The 18,898-nt window shown below is 46.4% G+C and overlaps 1 protein-coding gene across 8 annotated transcripts in view; it reads left to right on the top strand.

Moving 5' to 3' along the window:
• The window catches only part of STK40 (serine/threonine kinase 40), an 856,346-nt gene extending 838,897 nt beyond the window's left edge, over positions 1–17,449 (top strand). For 4 of the 8 annotated variants that reach the window (XM_069622692.1, XM_069622693.1, XM_069622694.1 and 1 more), the window contains one exon: positions 16,160–16,539. In XM_069622692.1, coding sequence (XP_069478793.1) covers positions 16,160–16,402 — 243 coding nt within the window. In that variant the 3' untranslated portion in view covers positions 16,403–16,539. Of the gene's footprint in view, positions 1–16,159 lie in introns of all 8 variants that reach the window. The other 4 variants (XM_069622689.1, XM_069622690.1, XM_069622691.1 and 1 more) reach the window with 4 other exon arrangements.
• Positions 17,450–18,898: the final 1,449 nt, after the last annotated feature.

Genomic DNA, 18,898 nt, shown 5'->3' on the forward strand with positions numbered 1-18,898 from the left:
GGACTGAACTCCGCAGTACTCCCAACATGGCCGCTGAACGCGGAATGCTGTTTGCCAGGCTCCGCGTTGTACGCTCTATGTTCTACAAAGCAGACACGCCCCCGTGGACCTGCGCGTCTCAACGCTAATGCTTGCAGTAGTCAGACGTGTGTTGCCGGAGTTCGTTCAGCGATTACTTCTGATTCCTGGGACCCGGTCCCCTGAATCTCCTTCTTTCATCCTTCCCCTTTTTCTTCACCTAGCATATCCTGGATTTCCAACCCATTCGTACCTACGAGTGCGAACCTCGCCATGTCATGGACTTCTTCCCGGACATCTGAATGCTTCCTGGAGCCGGGTCACAAACTGCACGCTGGAACCAGAGGACCCACCCCCAGGGTTATATAAATCCCGAACAGTGCGAAAGAAGACATCTTAGAAGATCACGAGCAAACAATACAGACAGGTGAGAAGGGGGAAACCTGTGATAGATTGAGACGCCAACAAATTGATACAGTTACGGAAATGGAGGCTGCAGTTCAAGAACTCATGCGTGGCATGCAGGAGTTAACAGAAGTTCAAAATCTTGAAGCGGAAAATGCGGCCCTGAAACAACTGGTCTTGTCACGTGACTCCGCAACCAAGGAAAGCGTGGTGTTGGGCGGAGTAGGGGATAAATATGATGGCTCCTCAAAGACCCTTCGTGGCTTCCTTGATTCATGTTTAGTGCTCTTCACCTTTAAGCCCTACTACTTCTCCACCCCCAGGGCAAATGTGGGCTTTATGATTTCACATCTCTCTGGAAATGCCTTGACTTGGGCAACTCCCTTAGTTAATTCGGGTGATGCCCTCCTGGATGACTATGATGGTTTCGTGCAGGCGCTAAAGACCATGTTTGATCGCCCAGAGCAGGTTTACAGTGCCCAAGAACGTTTATTGGACTTTCAACAAGGATCCCAGGATATGCTTACCTATGTGACACGCTTTAAACATTTTGCCAAGGAAGCAGACTGGTCCCCTGAGGCCTGTTTCACCCTCTTTCGAAGAGGTTTGAATGAAGAGATAAGACAAGCTTGCCAGGGTAGCTCGCCCAAGTTCCTTCCAGGCTCTGATGCATCTTTCCTTACAGTTCGACTTTCGTATCCAGGAAAGAAAGGCGGAAAAGAAGATTAAAATACCCTACCAAAAGGCCTCTACAAGAACCTTCCTCTAGACCGGAGCCTGCATCTTCCCCGACCACGGACCCAGAACCCATGCAACTTGGGGCCTTCCGCGGACCCATAACCCTGCAAGAAAGGATGCGACGGATTCACACTGGTCTGTGCATGTATTGTGCCTCTGATAAACACCTTGTGAGAGTGTCCTATTGCCCCTCCACGGCGTTCGGGAAACGCCAGCTCCTGATCCTAGATGGAGCACAGCTTTGGGTGAGAGATGTTTGCTCCACATCTATTCCATCCTTGAACTCTCCTGGACAGAACAACCTTGTGATTCTGCAGGCCTTTCTAGCACCTTCCAGGAAAGAATCTTATCCCATTCTGACATTAGTGGATTGTGGGGCCATGGGGATATTCATAGATCATGATTGGGTCACTACCCATAACATTCCATATGAAACGCGAGACATCATGCAACCTGTAGAGGCCATCAATGGAAGACCTCTCTTCAGGACCCATAACCCTTCAAACCAAAGAGATCCTGCTTTCTATAAACCACCATCAAGAGAGGATCAAATTCGACATCATAAGATCTGCCCATTACCCAATGGTTCTGGGTATGGCCTGGTTACAGAAGCACAACCCTTACATCAACTGGGTAGCAGGATCCTTGTTTCTTGGTTCAGAACATTGTATGTCCTACTGTTTATCCCTAGATTCCTTATCAGGATCCTCTGAAGATACGCAAACGAACCAGCAAGGTCCATTCAAAGTCTCGAATATCATCCAGGTTCCCAGGGCCTTTCGGGCTTACACAGATGTTTTTTCGACTGCCATAGTTCAAGCCCTTCCCCCTCAAAGACCTGAAGACTGCGCTATTGATACTGATCCCTCAGCAGTGATTCCTTTTGGAAGGATGTTCATTCTATCAGAACCTGAGAAAAGAGCCCTCCGAGAATACCTGGATACCAACTTGGAAAATGGTACTATACGACCATCCAAATACCCGGCAGGAGCTTCATTGTTTTTTTTTCCCAAGAAAGATACCAAAGCGCTTAGGCCTTGTCTAGATTATGGTGGCCTTAATCAATGCACCCTCAAGGACCGCTACCGTTGCCCCTAATCTCGGATATTCTAGAAGCGGTAAGAGAAGCTGTAGTGTTCACGAAATTAGATCTGAGGTGCCTACCATCTGATCCGTGTAAAGGAAGGTGATGAATGGAAAACGGCCTTTAGAACACCCTTTGGTCATTTTGAATACTTGGTTATGCCCTTCGGACTTGCCAATGCCCAAGCGGTCTTACGTTTTATGGACCGGGTGTTCTCCGATATGCTGTTCCTCTTCGTCATTGTATACCTGACCGACATACTGATATACTCCAAGGACCATCTGAAGCATGACGAACATGTTAACAGTTTTACGTCTACGTGAACATAAGCTCCTGGCTAAACCTGAGAAATGCCTTTTCCATGTGTCTATTGTTCACGATCTTGGATTCATCCTTAGCCCAAAGGGAATTGGAATGGACCGCTCGAAAGTAGACTCCATTCTAGCCTTGCCTGTTCCAACTACTGTGAAACAAATTCAATCCTTCCTGGGGCTTGCTAACTTCTACCGGAAATCCATACCCTCTTTTTCGGTGATGGTACATCCGATCATTGCATTAAGGGATACCCCCTTTCACTGGACAGCAGCCCAAGATGAGGCGTTTCAACGGTTAAAGTCTGAGTTTATACAAGCCCCCATCTTGGCCCAACCTGACATTGATCGACCCTTTCGAGTGGAAACTGATGCCTCTAACTACGCCATCGGTGCAGTCCTGAAACAGGAATTAGATGACAAGCTAGAATGCCCCATCGCCTACCTTTCTCACACCTTGACTCCTAGTGAAACCCACTATTCTGTTTTGGAAAAAGAACTACTAGCCATCCGTCAAGCCTTCACAGACTGGCGTCATCTTCTCCTGGGAGCGAAAACATCCTGTTCAGGTCCGCACGGACCATCGGAATCTTCAAGTCCTGCAATCCCTGGAATGTAGGAACAGTCGTCAAGCCCGTTGGGCCTTCTTTTTTGCCCAATACCAGTTTCAAATCCATCATGTTCCTGGAACACACAATATAATAGCCAACGCCTTATCCTGACGTCCTGACTACGAAATTCTTGAAGATCGATCCTTCCCAAAGATGTTTCCCCACACAATATTTGTTGCCCGAGCAATCAACCTCCTGGAAGACATTTGGATTCAAACTCAGTCCTCCGAAATCTGGAAGGAGTTTAATGTAAAAAATCAATGGAACCTCAAGACGAAGGGCGGATATTTATTCAAGGACAATTGCCTGGTCATTCCCACTTAGAGACTACGACAAAAGATCACAAGCCTATGTCATGATACCCTTCATTCAGGACACCGTCCGTCTAATACAAAGACCGTTTTGGTGGCCGAAGATGAAGGACGATGTCCAGCATTATATCCAAACGCGTGCAGTCTGCACTCAAAACAAGCATGACGAGAAGAAACCGGCAGGTCTCCTGCTCCAACCAGCGCTGCCAACAAGCCCTTGGGAATTCATCCCCACAGACTTTATTGTGGAACTACCACCTTCCAGGGGATACACAACTATCATGGTTACCATTGACTTATTCACTCACATGGCTCATTTTACACCTTTTATATAAACTACCAGCTTCCTCTGAACTTGCCGGAATCTTCCTGGAACACACATTCCGACTTCACGGACTACCCTCCAAGATCATATCTGACAGAGGACCCCAATACATATCTCTGTTCTGGAAACAATTGTCGTATACTAGGAATCCAACGTGCCCTATCCTCAGGTTATCATCCACAGACCAATGGAGCTACTGAACGAGTGAACCAAACTCGAACAATATCTTCGCTGTTTCACCACCAAGGTCCAGGACGATTGGTCACTCTTAATACCTGTGGCTGAATTCACCTACAACAATTCGGATCACTCGGCTGTCAAAACCAGCCCCTTCTTCTGTAGCTAAGGATTCCACCCTTCGGTTCTACCATCCATTCTCCCACATCCTACCTCAGTTCCTACAGTTGACTCCTGGATTGAAACCCTCATCAACGTACACAGAGAAGCAAAAGAACACCTAGAAAAGGCCCAAAGAAACATCAAACACCATGCTGACTCCAAAAGAAGACCAGGGCCTTCATACTCAATAGGTGATAAGGTCTGGCTATCCTCGAAACTTCTGCCTCGACACTTACGACCAAATACATTGGCTCCCCGGTACTACGGCCCTTTCTCCATAAAGGAAATCATTAACTCGGTGGCCTTCCGACTCAGACTACCAGAATCTTGGAAGAGGATCCACCTGGTCTTTCACACTTCTCTGTTAAAACCATACATCCAGTCCTCTCGAACTGCTCCAAGATCTACTCCTGTGATTGTCAATGATCAGTTAGAATATGAGGTTTCCAGAATGTGACTCCAGGTATAGACGTGGTCAGCTACAGTATCTGGTCGAGTGGAAAGGGTACCCTCCCAGTGAACGCACCTGGGAACCAGTCTCAAACATAAATGGCCCCAGACTGCTCCGAAGGTACCACCTTATACACCCGGGCAAACCCAGAGGAACTGGGTTTCGGAGGAGGCATGCTGTCATGAACCACCGTCCGTGTCCCTTCTGGACTTCGTGGTCCCTGACCCATAGGGGACTGAACTCAGCAGTACTCCCAACATGAACGCGGAACGCTGTTTGCCAGTCTCCATGTTGTACGCTCTATGGTCTACAAAGCAGACACGCCTCCGCGGCCCTGCGCGTCTCAACGCTACTGCTTGCAGTAGTCAGACGTGTGTTGCCGGAGTTCGTTCAGCGATTACTTCCGATTACTGGTTCCCGGTCCCCTGAATCTCCTTCTTTCATCCTTCCCCTTTTTCCTCACCTTGCATATCCTGGATTTACATCGCATTTGTACCTCTGAGTGCGAACCTCGCCATTTCCTGGACTTCTTCCCGGACATCTGAACGCTTCCTGGAGCAGGGTCACGAACCTCATGCTGGAACCTGAGGACCCACGCACGGGTTATATAAATCCCAAACAGTGCGAAAGGAGACATCTTCGAAGATCACGAGCAAACAATACAGACAGGTGAGCAGGGGGGAAACCTGTGACAGCAAAGCAGACAGCATGACTTGAGAGCTAACTTAGCACAGCAGTTCAAGAGGAGGAGAAAGACTGCGCAGACTGAGAGGGTGACCAGGAGAGAGTCGACCCTCCCCTTTCCGACCATGGCCCGTGGAACCTATGCAGAGGGAATAAGTCTGCAAACAATAGCCAATGTGTGTTGCAGCAGATGTCAACAGTACACAAGACCCTCCTCCGCTGATAAGCCGGGGAGAGACTCTTGTCTCTGTGGTACCAACCTTGACTCCGAGGAGGAAGAAAGCCAAGCGGTTCATCACAGCCGGTGAGTCGAGGTGAGTGTCGATAAGTAAACGAACTGTGTTGAACAAAAAGTAGCCAAAGGTTAAATTGAACTTTGAAAAGCAAGCGATACTAGTAACGAAGGAGGGTGGAAAACCAGCAACCGAAGAGTATGCCACCATGTGGGTGCTCACACAGGAAACTGAGTGATTACCCAACGGTAAAGACTATCGTAACCAGAAGGCCTTGGGAAGAGGCAGAGAAAGGTCAAAGTGGTTATACAGGGGTCTTGTAAAATCCTCTGTACCGTCGAAAGTCTTTGACCAACAGATGATTGTGAAAGCTAAGGGAAGTGAATCCCGCATGGTAAAAATGAGTACTTGGACTGATGCTAATGAGAAGGGGCGAAGTCGAAAGTTTTATGAAGAATTGTCTAACAGTCGGCAAGAGTGAATGTGGCAGAGGGAAACCGACAATGAGGGGGGAAAGCCCAAAAACCTGTTTAAGACGTAACATTCATGAAAGCAAGAAATATTGCAAGACAAGGGGATGGGAAGTGTCCCGATGGGAAGTGTCCCCCTTTTCATTTGGGATCCGAGCCCAACCGAGGGAGATCCAGGGGTGGACAGCTATCACCCAAAGTTCACTGAGAAAGGAACTGTTTTGTGGATTTGTTGAATATCATTTCTGAGGTGTCTTCGCCCAGAAGAGGGGGACCCAGAGATTAAGCCGTGATCCAAAGTGTTCATAGTACCAAACGTTTGCGTTTGTTGAGAGCATCAGGCCTCGAAGGCGAGAGACATTTATTGAAAAGAGACTTAACCATCGAAGAACCTGTTAGCTGATAGCTGTTAGCTTGTGCTGGGAAGGCTCAAGCGTGTTTAGTGCTCAAGTCCCACCTTGGCCCGTGCTAAAAACGTGGGGAAGGGAGACTTCAAGGCAATCGCATCCTGACTAATTATTTGAACACTGTTTCCTTTATTTGAATACCCTATTCCACACTCTTTCTGTAATTAGTTGTAAAGAATTGGCAATTGTTTTTTTTTTTTTTTAGTATAGGCTTTTTACTTTGAGAAGACTCCACAAGGACTGCCTTATTTTTCATTTGATGGTCGACACTTGCTGCCATCTTAGATTTAGGTTTAGGTCAGGCATTTTTCCACCCTGCACTCAGTTTAATAAACACCCTTGAACTGTGATCACGTGTCTGTCTTTACTGTTGTCACCATGAGTTCCTTACACCCTGTCCCATTCATTCTACCAGTCTGGGATCTAAATATGGTGTTAAATTTTCTCATGGGAGCTCCATTTAAGCCTCTCTATTCATGTCCTTTAAGGATGCTAACCCTTAAGACTGTCTTTTTAACTGTTATTACCTTAGCTTTGTACAGTTAGCGAGTTGCACGCCTTCTCTTGGAATCCTCAGTTTGTACCGAAGGTGGTCTCTGAATTTCATTTGGCACAGAAGATTGTGACTCCTACTTTTTTTTTATCCGCCTCTGCATCCTTCCAAAGAGGAGGAGATGCTTCATCTAGATCCAAAAGGGGAATTGCGTTTCTACATCAATATGCTGGCAAAACTCACAGGATTATCAGCTTTTTGTGGGATATGTGGGTCACAAGCTGGGTCAAGTTGTAACCAAGCAAACGCTATCCCATGGGATTATATGCTATTTTGAATGCTATAACTTGGTGGGCAAGGATGTCACTGCTGGTTTATGAGCTCATTCTACCAGAGGTGTGGCTGCTTCTTCGGCTTTGCAACGAGGGGTACCAGTCCAGTACATCTGTAGTACTGCAACTTGGTCTACTCTTCATACCTTCACGATGCATTATTGCCTGGATTCTGCATCGGGTCCAGAGGCGATGTTTGGGAAAGCTGTGCATTAACGAAAAGTAAATTCTCAGTTTCCTCATCCAGCAGCATATGGCAATGGAAGTCTATCAAACATGAGGAATACGTGGTAGGGGACAATCAATTCGAAGAGCAAATTACTTACCCGACTGGATGTTCCTCCCATGTATTCCTCATTGCCCTCCAAACCTGCCCCTCTAGCTTTGGGAGAATTTTCGTATTTACACCTTCCTCTCTTCCAATGTCTGGTCCTAGAGAAGTCTGTCTCAGTTCTTAGTTTTTCCCTCTCATATGCACAAAGGGCACGGTGCATGCTATATATACCAATGTCGATGTCCTACTCTAGAGCAGACGGAGGCCACCAAGGGACACGAGATCAACGCATGGCACCCTCTGCTGGGAATATATCAAAGATGAGGAATACATGGGAGGAGCATCCAGTCGAAAGAACATTACCAGGAGTAAGTAATTTGTTCTTTTATAGTTAATGGGCTGTCTTTTTCTGTAAATGGGGCAAGGACTGGATAACATGTGGTTTGTGATATCAAACTTGTTAGAGCTGCTTCTCTGGATGAAGTGCACAAATGCCAAATTGGCTGGATCGTGGAGTAGGTCGCTATTAAGTAAAGTGGGGGTAAATAATGGGTTAAATATTTACAATCTCTGTTCTCCTTTTAAAAACATGTCTGCATTCTAACTTTCTTTATTTCTTTTTATTGGATTTTGTTACACATTCCAAAACAAACGCATGTAACTTTGTGACCCTCCCTGAGGCACCCATCACCCCTCCCTGTTCTCCCGCCCCCCCCCAACCGAAGTTCCCAAGGCTCGAGTTCCGTTCTCGTATCATCACTTTATCCCCACGATTCATAGTTTGTGGGTGCAATAAGGTTCTCTGAAGTCTTCCTGGAGGAAGTCCATGACCGCCTCCCATTCCATAGTGAATTTGGTGTGGTTCTCTTGGAGGGAGTATGTCATCCATTCCAGGGGCACCAAGTTCAAGACTTTGACTAGCAAGTCTTGTTCTGTTGGGTGGAGGGAGGGGCAGTCTTTAGTTTTCCACGTCTGTGTTATTAATAGTAGGGCTGCTATTGATAGTATTACGTATCCTTTTCGTCTGTGTTTCGCCCAGGAGTGGGTGTTCTGCCCTCCCATACAGAGTAGGCTTGCTTTTGGGGTTCTAGGCTCCTGCTCCCCAAATATTTTGCATATATTGTGATTGTTTTCTAGAAGTCCCCCAGTTTTGGGCATCCCCACCAGATGTGGAGCCAGTCCCCCTGTCTGCTGCATTCTCGCCAACATTGTTGTGTTTTTTAGGGGAAAATCTTTTGCAGGCGCGTTGGGGTGAGGTGCCATTGGGTCATTGTCGTGTACCAGAACTCCTGTATTTGTATGGCTTTAGTTCATTTAGGAAAGTGTCTCCACAGTTTTTCCCATTCCGTTTCTAGGATTTGTTCACCCAGTGCGTCTGCCCATTTGATTTTGTATTTTAGGTCTTTGTTCTGCTCTGTTTCTAGTCCTAGTTTGTATAAGCTTGAGATCAGGCGTCTGCCTCCAGGGTCAGTGGCCAGGAATTCCACGAAAGGGGTTAGTTGGCGTGTTTCCGACTTGCGTATGGGTGCGTTCATTAGCCTGTGTCGTAGTTGGAAGTAGGGCATCCTATCGTTCTCTGTTAGTCCCAGTTCTGACTTACATTGGGAAAATGATTTTATGTTTGTGCCCTGAAACACATCTCTAGTTTGAGTGCAGCCTGCCTCTTTCCAGCGCCTAACGGCTCCTTTTTCTAGCCTGGGAGTGAATTGGGGATTACTGAACATTGGTGTGTATGGGGAAGGGTAGGTGGTGATTTGGCTATTTTTTTCTAAGTAGTGCCAGGTGGTTTCTACCAGCTTAGTAATTTCTGAAATGTGCATGTTTCGTGGGCGGTTTGATTTGTGTAGCCACAGTACCTCGCCTTGGGGGGCGCCTACCACTGCCTTGTCCATTTGGGTCCAGCGTTTCTCGGAGGTGCCTATAAACCAGTCGTTCAACACCCGTATTTGGGTTGCCCTGTAATACATGCAGGAATTCGGGACGCCAAGCCCACCTTTTTTGATGGGGATCATCATTGTTTTCAATGCTGTGTGTTTTTTTTTTTGTTATTCCAAATGTAAGGGATCATTAATCTGTGTAATGCTTGAAAAAAGAATTCCGGTACTGGGACCGGTTGTGCTTGAAAGGCATAAGAGTCTGGGGAGGACCACCATTTTGAGGGAGTTTATCCAGCCTAGTCAAGACACTGAGAGCAGAGCCAATTGTTGTAGCTGATTTTTGAGGTTTGTTAGTAGTGGCAGGAAATTCACTTGTTAGAGCCCCTGTATGTCTGCGTGATGGGAACCCCTAGGAGTTTGATGCCACCCTGTACCCACCTAAATAGGCATACCTTTTTAGCCAGTATGAGTTCCTCCCCTTCCAAAGAGATTCCACATTTCTGATTTTGTTATGCACTACTTCCTGGAGGGATTCAATCTGTGAGGGTAAGGAACATGCCATCTGCGTATGCCATAAATGTGTGTTTCTTTCACAAACTGTATTCCCCGTATCGATTGGTTAGTCGGAAGGGCTACTAGGAAAGGTTCTAGGTGGGTGGCATAAAGGAGCAGGGATAGGGGGCATTGGTCCCTCTCTCGTTGATTGGTTGGGAGAGGTCTCCGTTAATTAGGAGCCGGGCTGTTGGGTTTTGGTAGTTGGCGCAGAACACCGTGCCAAATCCCATCTTCTCCATGGTATTCAGTAGAAAGGACCACTCGAACGCCTTCTCAGTATCTACAGAGAGGAGGATGGCTGGATCTCTCTTCCGTTGGGTTTTCTCTGATGTGGCAGACCCTGCAGATTTTATCATGCGTTTGTCTGTGTTGTATGAATCTGGATTGATCTGGATGAATATGCCGTGGGAGGAGGGTTTCTAACCTGTTGGCCAGGATCTTGGGATACAACTTTGCTTCTACGTTTATGAGGGTGATGGGTCTGTATGACCTGCATTGTGCTGGGTCCTTAGCTCGTTTGGTGAACAGTATTATTTTAGCCTCTTTCATCGTGTGGGTGATGTGGCCGGTGCCCTCCAAATAAGCTGAATAATGAAGCCAGCCTAGGTGCCAGATCTTGTTGGAATGTTTTATAGAAGGCCGCCGGGTACCCGTCCGGCCATGGGGCTTGAAGGAGTAACACCCTGATCACTTGTGCTACTTCCTCTATTGTGATCCTGGCCTACAGTGTTTCTCTATCTTCTAAGGTTATTTTGGGGAGGATAAGTGAGCTAAGGTATGCCTTCTGTTGTGATTCTGCGGGTTTGTCTGATCTGTATAGTGTGGAGTGGAAGTTGACAAATTGGTCCACTATTACAGGGGTTGTGCTCACTTTATAGCTTGTGTATTGAGAAGCCCTTGGATTACTTGGGAGGCTGCTTTCTATTTTAGTTGTCTGGCAAGCATCCTGCCTGCCTCCTTAGCGTGTACATAGTAATTTAGTTTTAACCCCAAGAGGTTCCTTTCTGCCTTCTTTGGCTGTAGGAGGTGTAGTTTGTCTATTGTGTTCTGGTATTCCCTACATAGTTGTCTGCTGGGATCCCAGACCATTCTACCCATGATGTCCCAAAGGTCATCTTCCAGTTCTATTTCCAGGGCGCTCTGTTGTTTGTGCCGTTGTACCAAGAGGGCTATCGGTTCCCCCCCCTTGAAGTGGCCTTCAAGCCGTCCCAAACTACCGCTTCATGGACCCCCGCTTCTGCATTCTGTTCAAAGTATTCTTTTATCTTCCTTTCTACCGCTCCCCTTATCACAGAGTCTGTGAGTAGCTCTTTGGGGAAGCACCAGCTCCATAGCTCACGCTTTATTTGTTGGAGGTTGAGTGTCATGGAAATGGGGGGAGAGTCCGAGGGGGGCATGATCTGAACATGCAATAGTGTGGTGGTCCACCTGTGTTATCCTGCCAGAAGCATGGTGGAGGACCGTATGTAATTATGCGGCAGAAGGAGAGGTGTACATTGTAGTAGAATGTGTAGCCCGGTTCTGGCCCTTCCAATAACCGCCACACATCTTGGAGTGCGAGATGATCCATTTTTGCTTTTAGTGCTGTTGTTGGTGGGGAATGATTGTGTCTGCTTTGCGCTCCTGTCTTTCTTTGGGTCCCAGGCCATATTGAAATCGCCCATCACCAGGATCTCCCCTTGACTGAATGATTGCGGTTCTGTTAGTACTTTCCTCAGGAAGCCCTGAGTTGGGGGCATAGATTGCCGTTATTGTCAGAACTGTTGTCTATTCGTAGGGTGATAAACGGGTATCATCCTTCTTTATCTGCCTTTGTAGCTATTGTATGTGCTGCCAGCCCTTGTTTGGTCGCTATTTGGACCCCCACTACCATGCCCTGGCTGTTTGCCTGAAATATCTGTGGGTATCGCCTAAGCTTTAAGCTGTGTTTGTCAGCGCGCTTTGTGTTTCCTGCAGTGCTACTATATCTGGTGATTGGTACGTTACTAGCCTCTCTAGCTTGCTACTTTTCACTGGGGTGGTCAGCCCCCTAATAGTAAGTGTAAGGAATTTGGCCATCTTGTGTGATGTTACATGTGTGTTTCGACCCTAGTGCCTTGGGAACAGTCGCCTTCAACTCCCCGCTACGGATAACAATGACCGGAGCCCTACCCCAACTTAGGCTCCGCCAACCCTCCCCTGCCTTACCCTTTGTCCAAGTTCCATTAGGAGCACCCCTCCACCCCTGGTCCCCCTGACCCCTCTCCCGCATCCCCGATTCGAGACACACAGTACCTATGAATCTCGCAGGTCGAGCGCCTGGGAGATGAGCTCGCGAGTCGTACCAGGGCCATCGTCTGGGGGCACTAATGCCCCTGTGGTGATTCCAAGTTCTTAAGACCTTGTGCCGGCTCTGTCCCCGGCTTTTATAGCTTAGATGTTGTGCTTGTGTGTTGAATGATCCCAATGTCACTTTCCTGTTGGGCTTGCAGTGCCGTTTCATTTTGCAGGTCCAGGTGGTGTGGGCCCCGAAGCTGTATTTGCCTACGGCATCTCCTTAATGGCGTCCATTCCCATGATTTAGGGCGTTGTGGAAGCCAAAGCGCCTCCCTTGTTTCTGGGCCATCGTACTCTTCCTCTATGCGCAGCAGATGTGCCCCTTCCTCCCTTGTGATCCTGTGCTGGCAACCTTCCCATTGGAAAAGAAGACCGAAGGGGAAAATTCATTTGTATTTGATTTGTATTGCCTGGAGCCTTCTTACCACCACCCCCATTTCTTTTCTGGAGGGCCGACTGTGCTAGGTCTTGGTAGAGGTGAATTTCTGCTCCGTTAAATGAGATTGGTTCCGCTGTGCGTGCTGCTCGCAAGATGGCTTCTTTTTGGATGTACCTTGCCTGGGCAACCACCACGTCTTTTGTGTGCGCCCCTCGCTCTTGTCCTTTGGGGCCTTTTCTCTGGATCCTGTCTATTGGGATTTCCCCTGGCTCTTCCATGCCCAGGAGGTTCAAGAAGATCTGTGTGGCCGTGGGTTTTAGGTGTACGTCGATTATCGTTTCCGGCAGGTTCCGTATGCGTATGTTCGATCTGCAGGACCTATTTTAGAGGTCTTTGTATTGCAGTTCCATGTTTGGGGTTACCCTTGCCAGGGCCACGTCTATTTTGCGTGTATCCTCTACTACTTTTTGTAGGGCTCTTTCAGAGATATCCGTCTTCTCCTCTAGGGCTGTGACGTCTTTCTTTATGTTCATGATGGATTGCTTCATTTCCCCCTTAAAGGAGGTAAATTGTGTTTGAAACATGCTTTTCCTGGAACTCAAGGAAGTAGGCTTCTATTACGGCTTTTGAGGCAGCCATTCCAGGGGGTGGGGTACTGGAGTTGTCTTCAGGAATAGTTGGGAGCCTCTGCACTTTGCCTTGGTGTTCCCCTGGGTCTGGCTCTTTAGTCCAGAAGCGTTGGATGGGGCTATTCCAACCATCCTCTCCAGCTACAAGGCACTCTAATCTCACTCCTCCTAAAGCTATGACTATCAACTCCATTCTCACAGCTAATGACCTAGTTAAATACTTTGCATCAAACATTTCCAAAATTAGAGACTCTCTCCTGACCTTCCTCGCACTCCCTCCTCCTATGTTCTACACTCCGCCTATTCTGTTATCCTCTGCTTCAATCGCCAACTTAAATCCCACTTATACAGAGGGCTTTTTTTTCCACTGATCTAAGCTAACCCCTCTAGTGTCCCATCAGACGCTCTTGCTCCTCATCTAGTCGAGCCTATTGCCCCATTAGTGGCCTTTCACCTTGCTGAACTCTTCTACATGTCATTCCACTCGCTTTCCCTCTATTATCAAAACGGCCATGGTAATCCCTCTCTTAAAAAGCAAGGGGCAGACACAAACATGCTGGTGAACTTTCGTCCTGTGCCTCTCCTTTCGCACTACTCTAGAGTGCTGGAAAGGGTTGTGTTCAACCGTCTTACCAATTTCATAGATATCCACAACCTTCAAGACCCCTTACAAGCAGGTGTCCGCTCCCGTCCCCGTGGAACCTGCTCTCAAGAATGTCTCCAACTCTATCGCCTCTGCTGATCACTCCAGCCTATCCTCCTATCCTTATTCAACTTGACCTGTCCACTGCCTTCAACACTGTCACCCGGGTCTCTGTAATAATCTTTCTTTTCCAATCGAGCCCTTGCCTATATTGAATCTTACCTAGCACCTCACCAATTCTGTCTCATGGAGCAACACCTCCCAACTCACTCCTTTAACTGTTGGCATGCCACAAAGCTCAGTCTTGGATCCTCTCCTCTCCTCTACACCCCTCTGCTCTTAGGCACTTATCTCCCACTTTGAGTTGTCATACCAACTCTTTGCAGATGATGCCCAAATCGTCTTCTCTTTTATTGAACTCTGCTTTGATCCCTCTATCAAAACTGTCTCCCTGCCATCAAATATTGGATGGCTTTGCACTCTGTTAAACCCTTCCAAAACCGAGGTGCTCTTCTTCCCAGCCAAATACTCAATCTCCTCCCCTGCCTACCTTGCTCCCACCTGACACTCTCCCCTACTCCTCTACAGAATCCTCTGTGTCATCTATGAATCGTCTCACACTTCCACCATATTAAAAAAAAAATAAAGCACCTCCTTCCTTTCAACAACGTCAAGCATCTCTTAACTACCCTAGTCTTCTCTAAACTGGACTATATCCTCTTTGGTCTCCCCAATTATGCTTCTGTCCTCTTGACAAGATCAATAACCTTGCTACCCGGACTCTTTGAACTCCCTCACTTAACACCTACCGCCTCGTATCGTTGCCAGGCAGGATGGCTGAGGGTGCTAAACGTGGCCAGATGTAAATTTCTTCTCCCGGTTCACAAATGTATCCACTGTAAGTTACAACTGTATCTAGCCTGCTCCATCCAACTGTACAAGCCTTCTTGTAATCTCAACTCTGCCTCCTTGAATACACTTGTGGCACCTCACCCTCCCCGTGCTTCCTCTCACTTTACTCTTTTTCTCATCTTCCTCCACCTTCAAGGAATTACCTTCCAACGGACATCTGAGAAACAGTCCACACTGATTTCTTCATAGCCAAATTGAAAGCCTGCCTCCTTATGTTCGAGTTACCCTCTTAAACTACCTTTCTCATTTGCCTTCCAGCAAATGTTTTCTTCACCTCTAAACTTGCCCCTTTTCCTCACATTCTTTGCCTCCACTTCATCCAGCATGGTCACATCCCTAACCTAAATGGCTGTACCATCTACCTGCACTTAAACATGTCTAATGTTGATTGTCATTTATCTATGCAAGTCCACCCATGTATTGTCCCCGGTGACTCTTCCATTTACTCTCCACCACAACCTGGTCAGAATGTCACTCAAACTCACCCCATTGTAAGAAGCTCACTGCTTCCTGACAAATTTGATAGTTTATCTATTGTACATCCGTTTGAGATCAAAAGAGCTTTGATTTTCCTTCTATATTAATGCATGATTATTTTTTTTAAAGTAGTAATTGCTGTACTGACTCGCGTTCTGCCTGCTGTGCCAAAATCCAAGTTTTCATTACCATTTAGTTCGAAGCTCTTGTGCACTGTTTGCTGCAACCTCTCTACAAAAGTTTTGTTTGAGAGGATTACCAAATCAGTGTAAAATACAAAGCCTCATATGCCGTCTTTGATTATTACTGTCCACATATTAGCTATAAGGTCGATATCTGCCTTGGATACACAGTACTGTGCAATGTTTCCCGCTTCATGCAACCATTATACCAAAACATCAAAAGCATCTATGGGGATTATCTGCAGGTTTCCTTTCTCTTCAATTCCATGTTCTGTCCATAAATCGTTGCCTGTGAAAACTGCCTATTGGAAAGACTGGAATTAAATCAACAGGTGTTTATATTGAACTAAGGGATCAGTGAGCATCTGTTGAACATGCTTGTCATTTATTTTCTTAATGGTGACATCCAATTGTTTAGAATCTCGGACATGGTGGTTTATCACTAAGCATTGGTGATCTGAGTTCAAAAGCTTACTTCTCAAAGTACCCAGCGCAGTGTTAAGCCCCTAGTCCAATTGTTAAATGTACAGATCTTTGAGTGACTGAATGGTCAGTGTAATATAATGCATGTGCTAGACAGACTGCCTCTTTATTGAATGACGGTGAATTGCCTACTGGTTCATGCCGCGTGGACTCAAACGTATGTAATGGATTTTACATAAATGATAAAGGCTTAACTCTTCTTTGACATTCTCCTTTATAGATGGGAATGTCTTGTTTTCTGCAGGGAAAAGTAACAGAAGAGTCCTCGCAGTACGAGTTTGAGAACTACATGAGGCAGCAGCTCATATTGGCCGAAGAGAAAAACACTATCCACGAGGCCAAGAGCTTCCTGCAGAAACGCCAGTTTGGCACCATCCCCCCAGTGCGCCGCCTGGGCCACGATGCCCAGCCCATGAACCCACTGGACGCTGCCATCCTTGCCCAACGATACCTTCGGAAGTAGCCGGCCTTCTTCTTTTATTTCCATAAATTGAACAGCACAAGACCATCATTGCATCTTTTACGGAAGAACCAAACAGCAATATTGTGTTCCCACGACTGAGAACAATGTAGCAGTTTATCTAAGCTCTGTTCAGCAGAAGCGCACGAGCACATTGGGTGGGGAGGGTTCAGGGTGGACAGTAATGTCTGATCAAAACGGAAAATAACAGATTTGAAATGCAACACTTGAACATACACATTTTAAATCTGGTGGGCGGGGTGGTTGGAAAGGAAGACGATCCTAGACTAATCCGCTTTTAATAATGACTTTTAATCTACCTCTGTCTTTTAACCATGCTGTTCTGAGGACTAGGAGCACAGAGCATTACAAAAAAAGACTCATTCTTCAAGGGGTTCTTTTTGGGGTGGGCTGATGGTGGCCCCTGGAGAACGTTTGGTATGGAATAACATGATGGAATTCGGTTGCTCCATATAGTATAAATAAGCTCAATTATCCTTTGTATCATGAACACGGCTGTGTCGCACAGCCGTTACCCCACTGCTCCCTCTTTCTTAATTATGCTTTTCTCCCTACCTTAAACCTTGTTGAGAATATTTATTTTAATTTTCTTTTAACATGGACATGTTTTCGAATCGAAGGCGAGAATGGTGTCCCCAGTAAATACTGTGTAAATATTCAGTTGATCTTGGCCAACTATTGCTTTCTTGGGGGTGCCTCCCGCCCTCCCAAGACTTTGCTGTCCCAAATGACTTCACTAGAACGTGGATCTGCAAATATGTCTAAAGGTAATTGTAGAGCCTCTATCTTTGTGTTTTAACACCACTAAATTCAACTGGATAAATGGTGCTTGCATTAAGAGTGCATCTAGCTGTTGGTAGCTGATTTGGATCAGCCGGTTGATCTTTTTTGGTTGTTTTTATTGCTTCTCTTGTTGCTTGTCTGTTAATCGGTAGGGCTTTTCTGCGCTCACCGTCACCACACATGACTTGGCCATTTTCTAGTGATGTCACAAACGGAACAGAATAAAGGGAGCTCTATTTTTCACAATGGAATGTTCTAGAAAGCGATCTGAGTCTAACCCAATCTTCAGTGAAAGGCTACCAGCAGGGCAAAAACTCTCAGTTCCATGGTGATGCTGCAGTAGTGCAGAGATGCTGTACACACCTTAAAGCCTTGCTGTTGGGTAAGCCTTCACCGACAGGATCCAAAACTTACATTTTTTTTTTTTGTTACCCTTTTAACATACATTTTCACATCCCATCTTTTCTAAGGTGCCGTAAGTTTGCATTAATTTGTTATGCGTTTTAGTTAATTGTGGTACAGGCACAATATACAATGTTTAATGTGAAACCAGTTGCTCAGAATAACCTGTTTTTTCCTGTTTTTAGTCTGCCTTTACTTTCCTTCTCTGATTTCTTTATTGCAACACTTGACCACACAACTTCTATACGAGTTGGGCATCCGGATCTCTGGTCACCAGCTGCATAGCTGTATGACTCTGAGCATCTGTGGCGCTAACCTATCCCTTTGAGGCGATCACCCTGGTCCCATGTCATGAGGCTACCATTTAGCCAGTCCTGGCGTCTTTGCACACCGCCGTTTGCATGGGATGTGTAAGCCGGTTCTACTTGATTTAAATATTTTATTTTTGAAGGTTGCAGATTTGGCCGCCTTATTTTCATCGGCCTATTGTCAACCTTCTCCCTCCCCCCTATGTTATCGAAGGTTCTCCCCCCCCCACAGGCCATTTCTACCCCTTGCTCTGACCTGCACATCACTACCTCCATACACACACACACATTTATATATCACTAGATATATATGTGTGCGAGTGTTTGGATGACTCAGTAAAAGTGAGTCACCCAAACATGCAACCTTCAAAAATAGAACTTTTTAATCACTGCACACTGTGTGCGCTCTACTTGTATGAAAAACAATGAAATGACAATCCAGCATGGCTAGTGCTGTTTACTAAAGGCAGGGCTGTAGAACTGTGAACCTCACGAGATGGGGCCATTTGGCAGCCTTGTATTGTATCCTCCCGCCCCCCAAATCCCATGCTGCCCAGCCCAGTGCACCTCCAATAGCCAAAATCTGCACAGAGCATAGATTGCTATAGCGGAAGGGCTAAAAGGGTGCTTCAAGACGTTGCAATCCATCTGTTCAGGCATTCTTTTTATTTATCTTGACCAGCTTCAAATGCATGTGTTTGAAATTGCATAAATTCCAAGCTCACCAAGTCACTTTTTCTGCCTCACAGGCAAATTGAGCGTAGGAAGTTTCTGCATCTCAGAACTCTCCTCTACCTTTGCTATGTTTCCCTTTAGCATGGTGGGCGCATCTGCCATTCACTTTATTCACGTGATCATTTTATGGGGTGACAGTCTTATAATTCCACCACCAGGTTGCCCATACCTGGCTTGCATTAGTGCTACGAGAAAATGTATTGGAAAGATTTGTATTTAATTACCAGCTATAGGCTCTACCATCTAGACA

The sequence above is a fragment of the Ambystoma mexicanum genome, chromosome 11, assembly GCF_040938575.1.
Source record: "Ambystoma mexicanum isolate Mex_15411 chromosome 11, UKY_AmexF1_1, whole genome shotgun sequence".
Lineage (NCBI taxonomy): Eukaryota > Metazoa > Chordata > Amphibia > Caudata > Ambystomatidae > Ambystoma > Ambystoma mexicanum.